Source organism: Ammospiza caudacuta, chromosome 6 (assembly GCF_027887145.1).
Source record: "Ammospiza caudacuta isolate bAmmCau1 chromosome 6, bAmmCau1.pri, whole genome shotgun sequence".
In the NCBI taxonomy this organism is placed as follows: domain Eukaryota; kingdom Metazoa; phylum Chordata; class Aves; order Passeriformes; family Passerellidae; genus Ammospiza; species Ammospiza caudacuta.
The window spans coordinates 62,804,876-62,824,165 of NC_080598.1; the positions used below are offsets into that span (position 1 = coordinate 62,804,876).

Below are 19,290 nucleotides of genomic sequence, written 5' to 3' on the forward strand. Positions count from 1 at the left end.
TGAGAAAACCAGTCTGGTTCGGGAGCCGGGCACACTCCTCCCTTCCCTCGGCACTGCTTCAGCTCAACACATTCTGGGAAAACAACGAGGTATGCTGCCAAAATAGCAGAGAGCACCAACTCCCCAAACAGGAGGCCTCCCCCGAGCCTGAAGCGCGGGTTTAATGAAGTAACAGGAGGTAAAAACAACCAGTGCAGTGCTCTTTAAACCTCTGAATAGCTCCTAATCACACACATTGTCTCTGAAGAACACGTAGGTAGGAGCAGGGATTGCAGGATGAGACTCCAGCGAAACCATTATGCTAGAGTGCAGTAAAAAAATCAAAGCACTCTTTCCCTCAGCAAAGATTTCACCGAGGTTAGGTCTGTACTGCTAGGAATGACTTTTCTTTTAGACAATGCATACATTACACTTGTGCTAAAATGTATTTTCATAGTTAAAAACTGGCTGTAATTAGCAAATTAATTAAATGCACTTTTGTGGAGATCCACTCTCATTCACTCACTGATTTGCAGTCAGTTGTTTGCAGTGACTCTCCCTACTGACAGAAATTCTGACACTTTATGACATTTAGCCCATAAATGCAGAATCACAGAATTGCAGAATATCCTGAACTGGGAGTGGCACAAAAGGATCACTGAGTCCAAGTCTTGGCCCTGCACAGGACAGCCCCGAGAATCCCAACACACGTGCCTGAGACCATTGTCCAATGCAAGAATTCAGTGTTTCATTCAAAGCAACTTCATACAATAATGCTGATTTTTATTTTGAGATGAGCAAAGCACACATTGATAAATTGGGCTGGGCCACTGCCTGAGCTCCTCTTCCTTGTGGCCACTGTGGGATGGACAGAGGACTTGTCCATATGGACTTTTGGCCCAGCCTGGCATGGCCATGGACATATTTGCTTGGTTTTCTCTAAAAGCACATTTCTGCTTTTAGAGAAAACCAAGTAAGTCTTGTCTTAGAGTACAAGAAGGAATTTTGGATGTTCATGACAGCACTCCAGCCAGAAGGTGATGGAGAGAAGTGTACATGGATTTTTTTGCTTTACTCCCTCCCACTGAGCATTTCAGGTTAAGGTGAATAAGACCCACTTGTGATTTCAGCTGTTACAGTATTAAATTTCATTTGCTAATGCCATATGTTATTTGTGTGCTAACAAATGTGCCATGTTTGGCTCGTAAAGTGCTGAATGAATTTATCTGGAATAATTTCCACCCTAACATGGCCAAACATTTGGCAAACAAAGTTCCAAAGTGAGCTTTTGGGAGTTGTGTTTGATGACAGCGTGTGGGTATCGAAATAATTAGGAGAGCAGGCTGGGGGAAGGAGGACAGAAGATTACAGAGCAGGGACACAGCTCATAGCTTGGGAAGCCCTTGGAAAGAGGTGACTCTGGTTCCTCAGTTTCCCTGCCTCCTCCTTCTGCCTCCTTCCTCCCCTTCCTTTCCCCCTTGATAATCCTGCCTGTCTGGAATCAATAGAAGGAGCACATCAGATAAGGCAAGGGGTTATTTCCTTATGCTTTTGCTATTATATGAAGCACAATATCAAAGTATTCTGTGCATCCTCCCAGCTCTTTGTGAAAGAAAGGATCCTTTTATTCCTTGGCTGGCCTTTTGTCTAGCCAAGTATCTGCCACCCACTCAGGTAATTTGTACCAACAGATCATACCTGTGGTAGCAGAAGATCCTGTCAGGAGGGAATATCCAGCAGAAAGCAGGCATTGCTCATGTGTGAGGAAGGCTGGGAAGGGGAGGAGAGCTGATTTTTTTTTTTTTTTTTTTTTCAATTCCTTTGGAGGAGGGGAAAACTTGGGAAGAGGCTTTTCCTCAAGCAGGGAACTGTGTGTGTTCCTAGTGAGATGCTGAAGTGCCTCATCTGCTGAGTGCTCAAATTCACACCCTCCCACTCAGCATCCCCCTTGGCCATATCTTCCCCAATAAAATGTTCTCTTATTTCCCCTTCCTGTGTGCCCTCTCCTTGGGCACAGCACCCAGATTCCTGGGTGTGATGGTGTTCACAGGGGTTTTAGGATGAGGGAAGAGACGAAGATCTGACTCCATGTTTCAGAAGGCTTGATTTATTATTTTATTATATATATTATATTAAAACTGTACTAAAAGAATAGAAGAAAGGATTTCATCAGAAGGCTGGGCTAAGAATAGAAAAGAAAGAATGATAACAAAGGCTTGTGGCTCAGACAGAGTCCGAGCCAGCTGACTGTGATTGGCCATTAATTAGAAACAACCACATGAGACCAATCCCAGATGCACCTGTTGCATCCCACAGCAGCAGATAATCAATGTTTACATTTTGTTCCTGAGGTCTCTCAGCTTCTCAGGAGGAAAAAGCCTAAGGAAAGGATTTTTCATAAAATATCATGGCTACACTGGTGTACAAGGACACCAGATCTAGCAGCATCACACTGAGATATAATTTATCTCAGAGAGTATAAAAATGACAGGAGTGCAGAAATGACAGGATGTCCCCATGGCCAGCCCTTGGTGGCAGTGACATCTCAGGCAGCTCCCAGCCTGATGCCAGAGGTTCTACTGGGAAGAGAGGGACAGAACCAGCATTTAGCTTGTCCTCAGCTTCCAGCTTGCCAGGTCAAAGATGTCAGAAGCCACCAGGGTGGGGTTCCCATTCCCACTGCTGTGAGGCCATAGCCAGCACTGGCTTTTCGCCTTGCTCCAGCTGTTAACCCAGTTCCCCTCTCTTGCTCCTCCTTATCCCAGTCTGGTTATCCTTCCTGCTCCTGCAGACACCCTTCCCTCAGGCTGACAGCACCCTTGGTGTGTTGGTTGCATGAGAGGCTTCTGGAATAACACTACAATGCTAATAAAGAAATTAAGTTTGGGGATGTGTGGGCGGATTAATTTCTAATATGCTAAAACCATCCAAAAAATAGCCACAAACCTGAAATCACCTCAATTTGCAACAGTGCAAATGTCACATTTAATAGAGCTACTCCCTTTTCACTGCCCCAGTGTTCATAAAGACCTTTCCTCCTTCCCCTGAGTCAGAGGATGAGAAGTTTTGGATGGCTCCAAACAACATAGCCAGTGCTCAGATTGATTATTCTTGACTAAATTTGCTTAATTTTTTTTCTTTTTCAGGCTTTGGATATCAATTAAAAGAACACAACTCTTTTGTCTTGTGTGTTGCTCCCCTCAAAATAATGAACTGTTTAATACACCAGAGGCAATTTCAAATTATCTAGTTTAATGAGGAAGGTTTTGACGGAAGATTTATTACCCATTCTGATCTGCTAATGTATTTTCTCAACCATCCCAGCAGAACCAATCACTGTATTTTCATTATACACTCTATTTTCAGGGGTTCATTAGTTGTAGACTAAAAATAACAGTGAAGGTCTCAATCTGAAAGCTAATTCAATTTTTTTTTAATTGGAAATAAAATTTGATCAGACAACTTTCTAATCATAACAGCATCAAACATCAAGACCCTTACTAGGTGTTTTGTCCAATTTGGAACTTCATTTGGCTACACATTAAGACCTGACCTAGAAATACAATCATGTAACTGCTAGGAAGGACAAACCCAGCCTTTTCCTGAACAAAAAAAAAATCCCACATTAGCACAAGCCATGGACTGTGGTCTAGTCCAATTGACACACATTAAAAACAAAATGTCTGGCAATGAACCTGCTCATCTGAAACAAGAGATGTTCTGAGGTACTGGCTCAACATCAGGCTTAAGAAATAACTAAGATTTTTTCCCCCCAAAAGAATTAAAAATAAGATTAAGGGAAATAAGATGGAAAAGCTTCTAGATAGCCAAATTATCTCCTGCCTTCATTCTGGATTCAAATCTTTGGGCTGGCACTTCCCAGCAATGTTGGATTATAGGATGTAACAGGGGCCCAGTGTTTCTCCTGCTGTATCATTTTGATGTGCAAGAACCACAGGAATAACAAGAGGACAGGGAGGAGGGATCCATATTCCCAAGGCCCAACTTTAGCAGAGGGACTCTGGCTGTGGCCCTCTGCACAGGCCAGACATCCTTCCTGGGAAATGATGGTAATTATGTTCTGGGATGTTCCTCACAGGATCATGGAGTGGTTGGGGCTGGAAGGGACTTTAAAGACACAACATTCCATCCCTGCCATGGCAGGGACACTTTCCACTGTCCCAGTTTGCTCCAAGCCCTGTCCAACCCGGCTTTGGACACGTCCAGAAATCCAGTGGCAGCCACAGCTTCTCTGGGCACCCTGTGCCAGGATCTCAAACTCTTCACAGGGAAGAATTTCATCCTCATATCCCATCCAAACCTACTCTCTATGAGTTTGAATCTATTCCCCCTTGCCCTGTCACTCCATGCTCTTGTCAGAAGCTCCTCTCCATGTTTCTTGTGGGCTCCCTTCAGGTACTGCAAGGCCACAATTAGATCACCCTGAAACCTTCTCTTTTCCAAGCTGAACAATTCCAATTCTCTCAGCCTTTCCACACAGGAGAGCTGCTCCAGCCCTCTGGTCACCTTGTGGCAACCACAGGAGCCGTGCTTGCTGCAGGCATCCCTCAGGCTGGTCCCAAACCCACCCTGTTCCAGGGATTCTCCACAGCCATAAAACATCTGGGATGCCCACACAAGGCCATCCAGGGGCAGCCATTCCTAAAGGATCCCCACAGGAAGATGCTTGCAATGACCTGCCTGTGGGCAGGCTGGGCTGAGGATGTGTTTTGTCCAGATTACACATCCCCCAGACACCCAGGGGATTTTTAAAAGGGATACAGGGAAGTTATTGCACCTCCTGCCAGCCCCACGCTATAGATTTCAGATGCATAAATTATATATTTACGTTCAAAACTCTATTATTCATAGAGTTGAGTAAACAAGTATCGATTTTTACACTGCAGCACGGATGAGGATTTGCAGCGATGCAGAGGCTCCTCTTTCACCCTGCCTACCTCTGACCTCATCGGTGCTTCCTGAGCACGGAGCATCCTTCGGCGAGGATGATCAAGTTTAAAACCAGCTGGCTGCTGCTGCTGGCAGTGGAAATCAATGTGCATTTCCTTCTCAATGGACACTTCTCCACCCACGCCCCACCACGAGTGACTCGCCGGGATGCGGGGCCAGACAGAGGCGGGCACAGAGCGAGGGAGGGGAGGATGTGTGAAACCATCTCAGCTCCCACAGCAGCCCCGGCTCTCCCGCCTGCCGGGCCCAGGCTGTGCGAGCAGAGCAGCAAAAGCAGCCTGCATGCATTTGAGAAGTGATACCTCTGCAGAGATCGTGTTAAACCCTTTGCGAAGCGTCAAGATTTCTCTCTATTAAATATTCCTCTCCATTAAATATTCCTCTCCATTAAATATTTCTCTCTAACAAATATTTCTCTCTATCAAATATCACTATTTCTCTCTATTAAATATATGATGCCACCATGCACATTTAGGGGTGGCAGAAAAAAGAAGTGCTCTAACTGCGTTTTCCACTGTTTCAAAGGTTAACCAAAATCACTTACTTCATGGCTAACTTTGCTATAGTGAATCAATGAACAAGTTCCTTATTGGATTTTTATTGCAGGTAAAATTGACAGGGAAAATCACTGGGATATACTTAAAAATGGGAAGGAAATGTACGTTTCCAATAAAAAGGTCTCTGAAGGTCTCTTGTTTCATAGGAAGGAAGCTGTCTTTATAGTGCATGAACTATAAAAAATGATTAAAACTGAAGAGAGACAGGAAGCTGATAATTTGATTTATCATCTTAATGGCTATGATTCATGAATAAATAATATAATGGTTTATGTCTCTCTTGTAAAAGAAGTAGAGAAGAGCAATTTGTCTAATAAATGACTTCAAAAATTACAGCTGAGTCTTGTTTGCCACATTTGTTCTATTTAAAAAGAATGAGCGAGTATCTTATTTCTTATTACTTACTAGGACATTTGTTGTATTATTTATAAGAGTCAAAAACCTTAACTAAAAGCCACTCATCTCTGACCACAGTCTCCCATTAGCTTTAAATTCAGGAAAGAGAAAAGGATTGATCACTAGATCAATAAATCTAACCTTGGATCTGACTAAAAGCTTCCTTTAACCTCCTTCCTCCAGCATCCTTTTTCAAAATTAAAGTATCCCCGTTTTTAATTATTTAAGAGCATGTCAATTTTATAGTAAGGCCCTGCATGACTGCATCATACAAGGATTTCTTCTTTATGCTGGAAGCCCACCAGCATCTTTAAAAGGAAAGCGTTTAAATCATGATAATTTGTTGGTCTGTTTTTTTTTGTTTTTTTTTTAAGTTGGACGTGCTGCTATAGATACACGTATATGTATCCAAATACACAAATTTCTTGATGTGGATTTCATCAAGATAAATGCTAGAATAGGAAAATGGAGAAGAAATGTGCATTCCCAATTATCAGACACACAAACCACCCCAAGCCCATCAATGACCCTGCTGCAGCTGAAGTTGCTCTGTATCGATGGCCCCAGGCCAATGAGTGACATTGGTACAGACCTGCAAAAAGTCATTCCAGGCAACAGCAAACTCCAGAGGACACAATTAGTGGAAAGAATGTTTAATTTTTTCCTAAACCATCCCATAAAAATAACTTGTATATGTAGTGTGCATCAAGACCCTGACCATTTCCCTCTCTCTTATATCAAATTAATTTAGGAAAATCAGATCTTTTTTAACCAGAACTGTTCACACCAATTCAATACACTCTGTTTCCACTGTGCTGCTGTGGGACAACCTTCAAAACAACTCAAAGCACATCTTGCAGACACAACTGCTGATGCAAAGCTGGTTGGGTGGCCCAAAGCAGGGAGGTGTGACCAGAGTCACCTCTGGATTTATGACCTTGCTCATCCACTGGCCTTCATAATCTTGAACACCTGGGTTTGGGCACATCTCTGCACCTTCCCTTGTTCCACTTTAAATCTTCATCCTGAAGAATGGGGGATTTCTGTCTTGGCAGGATTTGGGCTGAGAAGAGAAGCTGAGGATTCCTCATCCTGGGAAGTGTTCCAGGCCAGGTTGGATGGAGCTTGGAGCAACCTGGTTTAGTGGAAGGTGTCCCTGCCCATGGCAGGGGGTGGAACTGCATGATCTGTGAGGTTCCTTTCACCCCAAACCATGCTGGGATTCTGTGATTTTAGAAAATGGAAGTTCTTACCCTGGTTTTGAGGCTAATTTTTAAGAGGGTTTCAAAACTGAACTCAGGACTTGCTTGTCTTTGGGCCAAGGTGTTGTAAGGTGGCACTGGAATGAGCAGCACTGGTAGGACTGACAATGACAGCAGTGGGAGGAAAACTTTAGGGTGACAATTCTTGGCATATTGTAAAACCAGTCCTGCCAGGTTTATTTAAAACAGAGAGGGAAAGAAGAGAAAAAAAGGTAAATGGATTGAAACAAAATAGACCTTTTGAGTTCTTCTGTTTCATAAAACAGGTATGAAACAGTTCATGGCATGGATCTTGCACAGAATGCATGTGTGACACAACTCAAGTGTTGTTAGGGACAAATGTCACACAGGTGGACAAAAATCGGGAAAAAATAGTGGGAACTTTCACAAAATCCCATTTATCAATACTTTCCACATATGATTTCTCTAAACTAATGCAATTAACTGCCCCCCAGTCCAAAGGCATTATTTTTATGTGCCACACCTTCTTCCCCCAACTGCTGTATTATATAGGTCTCCTAAATTTGGAGTGCTCAAGATGTTTTTGGGGTAAGTGATGCATCAACTCATGTCAAAACAATGTAGGCTGAATCCATAATGACACTGAAACACAGTATGTTGGGGAATGATACCCCAGAAAAGGTTTATTTGGCCTTTCATTTTGAAGGGGCACAATCTTTGCTGATTTTGAAAATGACAGTGGCCTTCACTAACTTCTGAAGCACAACTTTTGGTCAAAATCTAATTTTTGTGCTCCTGCCATAAAAATAATGCTAATCCCTATCTAAAATGATGAGCTTTTTTCCCTAATTAGGAGTTTCTGAAAGAGAATTTTAATCAAGCAGACTGCAAATATCTCTGATGTCACTCTAGATCTTGAACCAGAAACTCTTCCTTCCTACGGCAGCCCCCCAAATCCCAGCCCACCATCCCACCATGATGGGCACAGTGGGCAAGAGCAGAGCAATGATGAACCTGGAAAATGGCAGTGACAGGGTAAAATGGACTTAGCAATACAAAGCTGCCCTTGATAAAATACAGTTTTTGCAAAAGGAAATGAATGGAAGCAGCACGAGATAAAAATTACAGAAAAAAAACCAGGGCGATTTTTCTGCCATCAGTCCCACAGTTCCATTTGGATATGGAGGAGGGAGGATCTCAGCTGGGGTGAGCCACTAGAAGTGTATCAATAAAGCCACAGTGATTTATAGCAGCTGAGAATTCGTCCTGGAGCGCGCTCACCCGTGCGCGATGCCACGGATTGATGTGTTAGCGTTTTCTCCCTGGAGACTTTGGTTCCAAACCTATTTAAAACCCAGGGAAACAAACGGGCTGGTCTCTAGGCAGATGTCCCTGGAAATCTGTTTACATCACCACAGTGGCAGCAGCTCAGTGGAAAGGGTTTTATCTGCTCAGGTTGTGGGTAAGGGCAGGGTGGCAGGTCCTGGTGGAGTTGCATGGAAAAGCTCCCTTGGTAATTCCTGAGCTGCCACCTTGCAGCATGGATTTGATATCCACAAATCTACAGGAATCCATACAAGGTGAAATGAAAAGATCCAAATAGAAATATTGCTTAGTCTGAGTCGGCAATCTTGGATCCAGGCTCTACAGCACTGTGCTCTACTGCTCCTTGCCTGCACACAGATTGCCAAGGGATCAGTGATGGGTCCAGTCTTGTTCAGCTTATTCACCACCCTGGATGAAGGGACAGAGTGTTCCCCCAGCAGGTTTGCTGGTGATACAGAGCTGGGAGGAGTGGCTGCCACACCAACAGGCTGTGCTGACACTCAGCCAGACGCAGAGCAGGCTGGGGAGATGGGCAGGGAGGAGCCCAGGGAAGCTCAAGCAGGGTGCCCCTACCCTGGGGAACAATGACCCCATGCACCAGTGCAGGCTGGGGCTGAGCTGCTGGAAGCAGAGTTGGGCAGAAGGAGCTGGGGTGAGCCAGCACTGTGTCCTTGTGGCCAGGAAGGCCAATGGAACCCTGGGCTGCAGGAGGGACAGTGTGGCCAGCAGGTGACCCTGCCCCTCTCCTCAGCCCTGGTGAGGGCTCAGCTGGGACTGCTGTGTCCAGTTCTGGGCTGCTCAGCACAAGAAATACAAGGAATTACTGGAGTGGGCCAGTGGCTGTGAAGGTGCTGAGGGGACTGGAGCATCTCTGCTGTGAGGAAAGGCTGAGGGAGCTGGGCATCAACTCTGGAGAAGTGACAGCTGAGAGAGAGGGGAACCAATCAATCCACACAAATACCTTAAGGGCAGGTGTCAGGAGGATGGGAACAGACTCCTTCAAGTGGTGCCCTGAGACAGGACAGGGAGCAACAGGCACAAACTGAAACACAGGAAGTTCCATCTGATTATGAGGAAAAAAACCTCTTTACTGTGCAGGTGATGGAGGCCTGGAACAGGCTGTGCAGAGAGGTTGTGGAGTCTCCTACTCTGGAGATGTCCAAAACCCACCTGGATGTGATCCTGTGCTTGAGCAGGGGCTTGGATGAGATCTCCTCCAGAGCTCCCTTCCAACCCCATCATTCAGTGATAACCTCACCCACAGGTCATTGCTGATTTTTTGATAGGATCCTTCACATGCATGAAATTCAACACATTTGTAATTCAGCAGGCTTGGGGCTCAGTTTCAAAAGCATTTTGAGAGGATACAAAGGCTCCCTGTAGTCAAAGGAGAGGAAACAATGTGGTTGTTGGAGTTACAATTACACCATCTCACATTCTTTTGGCAGAGGAGTTCCGGGCCCAGTTTGGGAGAGCAGATAAAGCAGGAACAGGGATCAGACCTGCAGCTGCACCCCGAGGCCAGCCTGGAGCTTCCTGCCTGAACCCACATCCACTGAGCCCCGTGGGATTCCACCAACAGCTCAGCAGCAGATCTGCCTGTCCATGCAATGTAAGTAATGCTTTTAGGAGCATTATCCATGCAGGGTTTTCCCGTACATGGAATTTGGCAGGAAGCCATTCGGCCGAATGCTTCACATTGCAAGAAAATCAGCAGAGTTGTTTTCTTTTTAAATTACACTTATTAAAAAAAAATAACCCCCCTACTAACAAAGTAGGAAAGTTATTCACCATCACCTCAGGCTCAACCATGCAGAATCAGATGGTTAAATATGCAGATTTTAAAGGAAATATCATCCTTCCCACCCTCCCACCCTTGTGCTTTATCATTTAAGCAGCGGCAGCTCCTACAGCAAAAACTGGGTAATTCATATAATGCAACAGTAACACAGAAACAGAGTTCCCAAGTCCAAGCCCCATCTATCATAAGTAACTACATGATTATCTCTTCCAGACACTGATCAAATCCCAGTTTATGAGCAGTTTGCTTTTTACTGCTATTACACAAAATGAAAAGTTCTTCCAGAACCCTGCTGCTCTGACAATGATGAGTCTTCCTCCTCTCCAACCAAAACCTTTCCAGGACCAGTTTATACATGTTTGTTCCTGCACTCAGTGTTGTCCTTAACTTGAATTGTTTTTCCTCTCCCTGGTATTTAGTCCCCTGATATATTTATAGAAAGATCATATCCTCTTTCAAACTTCATTTTGCTTGGAATAGTAATGTTAGAAATAGACCGACGAATTTACTGCGGTGGATAGGGACAGACAGACACACAGACACGGAGGCTAGAGCACTCATTTTAAAAGAAATGCAGAAAATACAGATGAGTCAATCTTTAGTTAACAGTGCATTATTTCAATCGTGTCAGCAACACGTGTCAACTACAATAGAAAAGACAGATCAAGTTCAAAAGTGATTTTCAGGGGGTTTTAGATCTAACGTCTATCCATCTATAGAAGTACCAGAAAGCCTACCTGGAATTCCATAAAACTCTAGCCTAAGGACAGTACCAAAAGCCCACAATGAATATAATTTCTAAAAAAGAGAGCTGTGCAGACTCAAAAGTACATTTAAACAGAGACTAGTTTGGGTGGTAAATAATATTCAGAAAAAGAAAAAATAATCAAGTCGCTATTTAAAAAAAACCTAGAAGGAAAAGAGATTGAACATACTATTGTCTGTTGGGAGAAAATTTCTTTCACAAAAATATTTTCTAGCTTTGCTGCTCTGGTACATCAATCCTGAGCACTCTAACTTTTGACTTATAATGATATTCCTTGAGATACAGCTTCACCGAGGGAGGAATGGGAAGTGCATCGATACCATCATAAGTTGTACAGTTGCAAATGACCGTTCTACATATATGCTGGAGCGAGAAGGGAAAGGTCCTGTTCAGGGGAGTGGATAAAAGTGGTTCAAAGAACATACAGGAGCTCGGATCTTTGTAGTGTTCTAGGAGCCCTGTGATGTCAGGAGAATGGAAGACACAGGGATCGTGGGCATCAAAGCTGAAGTTGTGATTCCACTGCTCTATCCGGGCGTGGAGGGAGCGGCTGTAGCGGCGGAAGCTGACGGAGAACAAATAGTCCTCCTGGGCAGAGTCTCGCAACAGGAACGTTCCCTCTGGCTTCCCTTCCAGCAGCGCCTCGGCGGCGTATTTATCCATGACTCCCCAGTAGCAGGGGTTGTTATTGATCTGGAGGAGGTCTGGCACTAGGCAGTGGACATAATCAATCTGGGTGTGGTATTTCGGGGGCGTTTCCATCCGCAGCAGCTCGTCATCCGTTTCCCACTTGGGCTTGTTTCGTTTCCGAGAGCTTGTGCACAGGGTTATGACTTCATCATCGGAGTCCATGTCACTCTCATCTCTGCTGCTCCTTGCCACCTTACCTGTCACCAGCTCGGGCCTCGGGTCCCCCCGAGAGGAGCTGCTGTCAGTGAAGTCACAGGACTGGGAGGGAGAGTCCATCCCCCCATTGGCAATGTCCTCGTCTCGCAGCTGGTCCTCCCTTTCCTCGTGCTGGGATAAATCAGCAATTATCCATTCTTCTGCCTTTGGACTTATAGGGGCCGTGTGCCTTTTGATCAAGTGCCAGCGGAAAGCCAGCTCTGAGCGAGGAGGGAAAGGACACTTATCCAGCATCAGCTCACTGATATGGATCTTCCTTTTGGAGGGCAGTCCTGAGGCATGCCGGCTGCTGCAGTTCTTTATGGGAAAGCACTGACCCACAGCATCCTGCAGCTTCTGCTTGAGAGAGCGCCCCAAAAACCTGTGCCCACAGGACCTGTCTAGATCCAGCTCGATGGACGAGCAGCTGTATTTCCTCTCTTGGCTCCTTAAATTAGTCCCCGACCTTCCTGCAGCATTTGCTGTTTCAGGATCAGGGCAATGCTCACTTTTCTTGGACCAGGAGAGCTTTTTCCCACTCCAGACATATCCATCCTTTCTGTCTGCACTCCTGCTCCGGCTGCTTTTGGGCCTCACATCTGCGTTTTTCGCGCTGCTGTCCTTGTTCTCTGCCATTGTGACAGCTTTGCTTCACGAGCTGCCAGGAAGCACACACTGCGTTTCTTGTGGGGTTTTTCTACATAAGGAAGCTTCCTCGAGGCACTTTCTGGAAATATCTAAGGAAAAAGAAAACACAGCTCAGTTAGCTGCTATGCACGCACACAATGCAACAGCAGTGCTGGTGGGTACAGGACAACAGTGACAATTAATTGCTGACCACGTAAAAATCATGTGATTGAGGTGAATTCAGTAGCACACCCCATAAATACAAGATCCCAGGAAAAAAAAAGCTCTCTTAACCCTTCCTTGGGAAAAGCATCCTCCAGAAAAAAACTACCTTAACATATTTGTTGAGTTTTCATTCTGATTATGCAGCAGAGCAGAACGTTTCAGGCGTTGGCAGCCCCATTGTGCCAGGGCCCATTTCAGAAGGAAACCCTTCCTGGGGCAGGTGATACTGCTTTAGCTGTTCAGGGAGCAAATCCTGCATCTCTTCCAAATAACCTTTCAAGGAGGAACAAACCAGAACAGAAACAAGTAGGTCAGAGTACAAAGAGCTACTGTACCTAGATGATATGCCTGTTTGCTACTAATCCACAGGATGGAATGACAGAGATCTTTGTCTTAACTGACACTTTTGGGTCACTTTCAGGATAAAAAATAAAAAAAAAAAAAACAAACCTAAATTTTATCAGTCACAGATTCTGTCAGTTTTCTGAAAGCTGTTTTCCTCTGCCTTTTCAAAGGAAGGGAGCTAGGAAATACTGAGGCCCTAAGGGATTGAAATATCTGGGGCTTTACATACTGAAAAGGATTAAAACAATCCAGCCCCTTACTAAAAGCAATTTTAAAAGGCCGTGAAAGATGGAACTGCTTATTACTCATTAGAGAAGGAAGTTTACATTATTAAAATCAGTGTTGCTTTGAGACCTACGGTTGCTGATTTCATTTTCTTTTGTTTCCAAAGTTATATTGAATTCTCAAACAGATAAGAGGTTTCCTTTTGACTGCTGCACTTAGAAAAAAAGATGAAAAAAATCCTCTTTTGATTACTCAGTTGAAAGTGGAGCAGGATTTTTTCAAGATACATAGATAGCAATATGGTATGGATGCTGTACCCCCTGAGGCATGGCAGGATGTAGAAATATTTCCCATCACTTATCATAATCAGGATATTGTATGATTCTGTGATGCTTCTGCACCAAAACCATGCACAGCTCATCTGTTGCACTGGGGGCTTTTTTTTCAGCTGTGGGTTTTTCTGTGTTTTTTGGGGGTTTTGGACTTTTTTTTACAACTAATTGACATGGTAAATACTAAGCAGGAAAAGAAAAGGGCATCCACTTCCTCTCTCCATTCAATCCATTCTCATCATCAGGATTAGCCAGCATGACACAACCTCTCTGCAGTCCCCCGGGGCTGCTCTGCACAGGCAGGCTGAGTTGGAGCCTCTGCTTTCAGTAAAAGAACAAGACAGCCTTGCCAAAAGGCTCACATGCAATCTGTGGGCCAAATCCATCCCAGATGGAACTTTCACCCAGGAATTTTTCACATTGCATTCCTTATTTAAAACCCGCAGACCTGAGAGCTGTGGGGGAAAGGAAAAAGGCAGGGGAAGGGAGGAGATGAAGAAATGTAGAAGGAAGGTAAGATGGGTTCAATATTGAGAATATGCTGGGAAGAAAAATGGCAACAGAGCAACGCAGATGAATATCACCTCACTGGTACCAAGAGGAATCACAGGAAAGGGTCCATATTTCAGCAATTACAAATCAAAGATTAAACTAGAGATTTATTTTTCTTCTCTCAGGGTTTTGCAAATTGCTTTTCAGTAAAATAATGGCAAGACACAATGAAGACAGGAGAAAGGAAACGTGCATATGAAACTCGAAACTTCTTTATTTAGACCAGAATTGATTCATCGATTGCTTTTGGAACCTTGATATTTTTCATCCAGCAATACCTAGAGTGAAGCAAAGAATTTTCTCCACAATTCAAAAAAGAGAGAGAAAAAAAGCAATCTCATTTACCCTGGTGATAGCCTGAAGTCACTGAAGACAAAAAGTTTTTAGATTCATCCTGTAGTAAAACATGTTAATTGTCTATATATGGGATTTTTAATTGGAGAGAGAGGTATCACTGAGGTTGCAAAGTCAAGTACTTAAAAATTAGGATATGACAGTTTGTAATTGCTTTTGAAACCTTCAATTATCTCATTCTGCTCATCCAGCCCATATAAGGAATAAGAACATGCAGATTTTGGGTTTTTAATTAAAAACTGCAAAACATACAAAGCCCAGAAGTGCCTGTTATCTCCTAACTTCAGCCTTCCAACTGAAAAAGCTTGGTTTTTATGGAATTTCTGTGCTGCTGTTGAATTGAGCTGTAAAGCCACCTTCCCCTTTGTACCTTTCTGCTGTCATGAATCATTAGTGGTACCTGAACCCTGCAAGAGAAGCTGGGGAAGCAGCACGTGATGCTGCAAAGCCACGCACCATTAGCCAGAGCTGCTTCCCTGGGGTTTGAAGGGCTGCTGGAGCCCAGGCGCTGCTCCTGCCACGTCAGAGCAGCAACTGCTAATCAGACAGAGCACCAGAGCTGTGAAAAGAGCAGGGAACAAATGAAGAAAAAAGGGATGTCATCCTACTAAAGCCAGGTTTGAACCTGACCATGTGTTATAAGCTATGGGAGAGCTGCCTTCCAAATCCCACTGTTTGGCATTACAGTGAGGGATCACACCTTCACACCCTTCTGGATCAGTGATTCACAGCCCCACCAATAAAATGGGGAGCAAAAATAATTAAAGTGTCAGGAAGAGAAAGGCATAAAGGGCAGGGGAGGCATTCAGTGCTCTATTATCACTTGGGGCCATCCATCTAAGGCAGCTCTTCCTTTCACTGCAGCATCCCAGGGAAATGCCACGGACCTCCATTAACGCCTGGGAGAGCAGGACAGGAGGGCAAGGAAAAAAGAGAGGGAACACAGAGTGTACTTTTCCCTAGAGGGGAAGGTTAAATGGAGGAGTCCAGCACTGTGCAGCTCACACACATCAGGTCTGAGCCCTTTTTGGGAGAAATAATGAGTGTTCTGCCTGCAAAAGGGGCACCTCAGGCATCTCCGATGATGGCAGGTTTGACAAAACCCTTATGCTGGGAACCCTTTCCCCTAAGGAAACAGCAAAGATAAAACACATGGGGGGGATGAGCAGAGTTCACTTGGGGCCACAGGACCCGGCTGGCAGTCCAAGGTTACCCAACACTGCCACACTACAGTCCCTGAGGACAGGCAGAGAGCTGGGTGGCTTTTGCTGTTGGTTTTGTGCTCCCTTCTTCAGAGGTTCCTCTCTCTTGTCTGCAGAGAAAGTGTTTTTTCTTTCAGGAGCTGATGCCTCTACCCTGAGACTTCAAGCCCAGACTAAAACCAATATCCAGTTGCTGTTTGGAGGGATAACAATATTCCCTCCTAGGCAGGGGTAGGCTGCAACCCACAGCTGTGATAAGACAGTGACAGCCTCACCATATGTCTAATCAATAACCCAATACCATACATGTAGACAGCCTTTTTTTTCTTTTTTTTTCATTTATTCAATAAATACTTGAACACTGAACTGCTTTAACCAGATACTTCTGTCCTGAGCTGCTGGATCCTTGCCTCTAGCCCAACAGTTCTTTTCATCAGGCTGCTTCCCTTTCTGTGTAAAGAAGGAGCAGATGGTGGGGGGTCTCCAGCCCAGCCTCCCACTTGGAGTGGGATTGCTGCCAGTGTGGGCTCAGGGGAGCCTGGCCATGTCCTGAAAAGCTCCCAGGATGGAGGTCCCACCACCTCTCTGGTGCTTCCATGCTGCACAACCCTCCTGGTGCAGGAAGTACTTGGAAAGTTTTCTGCCCAAGCACACGAAGCGTTGCTGTATTGTTCCTCTAATTAAACAACAAAAGAAGGCTCACAAAGAACAAGCAATCAATTCTGGAATTGTTATGGAAGTTGATTTTGTAGAGCTGATAAAATCTTGAGAGAGAAGAGCAAGCTGCAATAAACTGGAGTACTTTTTCTTTCATAACTTACATAAAAGTTAAAACGAAATCTCACTGGTCACAAACTGCTTTCATTAATTTCACCCAATTAGATTTTGGCCACAAGACCACATTTTAAAACCTGACCTTCCCAACCTACTAAGGATAACAATAAATCTCAATTCCTTTGTCTTAAATTATTTTTCTCCAGTTCTGGCTTTGCTTTGATTTATGACACCATCTAAAAATACCTAAGCTTGACTCCAGAGGCCTTTACAGCAAATTAAAGCAATTATCACACATACACACAAAAGAAAAAGACTTTCTAAAGGCACCATTTGCAACCTAAATATTTCTTCTTTGAAAATACCTTTGATTTATCCCCAGAACTGTAGGAGGAAGGGGGGCCATGCCCAGCTAACCCCAACACGGGGATATTTTATTCACTCCCAGGAGGTGGAACTGAGCTGGCAGCAGGTGCCAGAGGTGAGGGCTGCTCCTATCTCCTGCCTTAATGAAGCTCTGCTCATTAAGCGTGGCAGAAGAGATGCAGGCAAAGCTCAGCGGCCTCCCCAGCACTAAATCAGTGAAAGCTTTATGCTCCATGACCAACACTCCGTGCTCCACCCAGAAACCGAGGGGAGAGCAGCAATTCCCGGCTCGCAGCCACTCACACCTAATAATCAAGGCAGCCCCAGTTCCCAACCGGATTTAAACTCTTAACTTTGCATTTGGTGCCTGTCACTCCGGACAAAGCCACAGAGCCTGCAGTGCCCTGGACCAGTGACCACCCCTGAAAAACCTCCCCCTGAAAAACCTCCCCCCGTTTGTCCTCAAAGAGTGATCCCAGCAAGGCAGCACCTGCAGGCAAGGAAATTCATTGTTACATAGAAGCGAATGTAAAATGGCTTTTGTACCGCAAAACACTTTAAGTGCAGTTTCTATCGGAGACTCTGAAAATTAAAGTGATTAGGGAAAATAAACACATTTGACAGGCATTTGTCTCCATCCCAGGCAGCGGCTTGCAGCAGGAATAGCTTGGTCTTCCCACTCATCTGATAAGCAGTTCAGCTCCGAATCATTTCTCTAGAACACATTATCCTCGCCAGAAATCACGATTTACTGAAATATGTAGGATACACCCATGGAAAACATGTCTCTACACAGCTTCCACGAGGTTTAATAATGAAATCTGACCATATTTCTATAATTTTTTAAAGAATGTGCCTGCTTTGTAATCCTGCCACTTATTCATTCATGAAACTACCAGCAATGTGAGTGTTAGAGAGAAACACATTTCCAATATAAATAAATCACTCTGCTCACCCCAACAACCAATAAACCCGCTGCAGAACAAAACTGAAGATAAAAGGGCTTTTCCTGGAAGCAATTTTTTCTTAGAAACAGGAATAAACTGGGCCAGATCATTAAGGCTACATAAAGGGAAAACAGATAACGCTGTTTTTCCCTCTTTATTTCAGGTATCTTCAATTCTAGCATTTTTTTTAATCCTTCGAGAGATCAGCCAGGATGTTCTTCCTATTTTTCAGCCAAAAAAAAAAAAAAAAAGCTGAATGATTTTTGCAGTGCAATCACTACCTGCCTGACTACCACTGCTGTCAACTCCACCTCGCAGAGGCATCAGGATGGCTGGAATTCCAGAGTAATTCCATAATGACCATAAGGATCTCCAAAGGGACAGGTCCTGCGGCTGGGTGAGCACAGCCCCGGTGTTACTGGGGTGCTGCCCAAGGGGGGCGGAGGGCAGAGGCTTTTCCCCTGTGCCTCTGGAGGAGCTGCCATTGAATCCATACACAGAAGGATAAGCTGGGAATGTATGTGCCCTGTTTACGTTCGGGTACACACGTCGGGCACGGGGTTTTTCAGAGGGGAAGCACACAGACCGAACACCCGGTGACAGAGCGAAGACCCCGGACCGGATCCCCTCGCGGTGACCGGAGATCCCGGGCTGAGCCCCCCAGGCACTGACAGCGGCTCAGAGCCCGGACCGAGCCTCCCCCGGTGACAAAGCTCAGCTCCTTGTCGAGTTACCCCGGTGACAGCGGAGCCTGGACCGAGCCCCCCGGAGGACAGCGCTGACCCCGCTCCGAGCACCGCGGTGACAGAGGGCGGGCCCCCGGCCAACCCCCACCGGTGACCGGAGACCCGGTCCGAGTCCCCCGGGGACTGACAGGGCGCAGCCCCGAGCCCCGCCGGTGACAGGAGACCCCGATTTCCCCGGCTCACCCCCGCCTGCCGCCCTCAGCTCCATCCCCGCCGGCCCGGCCCCAACTCACCCCGCGGGGCCGGCGCTCTGTCCGTGTCCCCAGCCGGGTGCCGGCGGGCTCGGCGCTGCCAGCCGCGGCCCCTCACCCGGCCGCCGCCGCCGCCATCCCCGCTGCCGGGGCCGCCCCGCGCCCGCCCCGGCCCCGCCCCGGCGCTGACGGCTCGGGCCCGGCCCAGCGAGGGCGGAGCGGCGGCGGCGGGCGCGGGAAGGCTCGAACGGGCGGCGGGGCCCGCGGTGAGCGGCGGGAGGGACAGGGACAGGGACAGGGACAGGGAGGGATGGCGGCTGCGGCCCCACCGGGACCCTGCGGGACCTTTCCGGAGCGGGGGCAGCCGCGGGGGCAGCCGCGGGAAACGGGGGTCCCTGCCGGGGTCCGGCGGGCGGCTTGTCCGGCCTGCCCTGGGACGGCCGAGGGAGAGGCCCCGGCGTGCCAGGCCCCTCCGGGCCTCGGTAACCCGGGCCCGCGTC

The 19,290-nt window shown here is 46.1% G+C and overlaps 1 protein-coding gene across 2 annotated transcripts; it reads right to left on the bottom strand.

The window, feature by feature from the left end:
* Positions 1–10,802: 10,802 nt before the first annotated feature.
* On the bottom strand, positions 10,803–18,925 carry SOCS4 (suppressor of cytokine signaling 4). 2 transcript variants are annotated; one of them, XM_058807446.1, is made up of 2 exons: positions 18,833–18,925; positions 10,803–12,641 (listed from the first exon to the last, which is right to left on the bottom strand). In XM_058807446.1, the coding sequence occupies exon 2, from the start codon at positions 12,538–12,540 to the stop codon at positions 11,230–11,232; it is 1,311 nt and encodes a 436-aa protein (XP_058663429.1). In that variant the 5' UTR covers positions 12,541–12,641; positions 18,833–18,925; the 3' UTR covers positions 10,803–11,229. The 2 variants fall into 2 exon arrangements, with proteins under 2 accessions (XP_058663429.1, XP_058663430.1); XM_058807447.1 differs by lacking the exon at positions 18,833–18,925 and adding an exon at positions 12,863–12,912.
* Positions 18,926–19,290: the final 365 nt, after the last annotated feature.

Excerpts from the sequence above, each read along its gene's own strand:
- SOCS4 (XM_058807446.1), bottom strand. The coding sequence starts at position 12,540 with ATGGCAGAGAACAAGGACAGCAGCGCGAAAAACGCAGATGTGAGGCCC.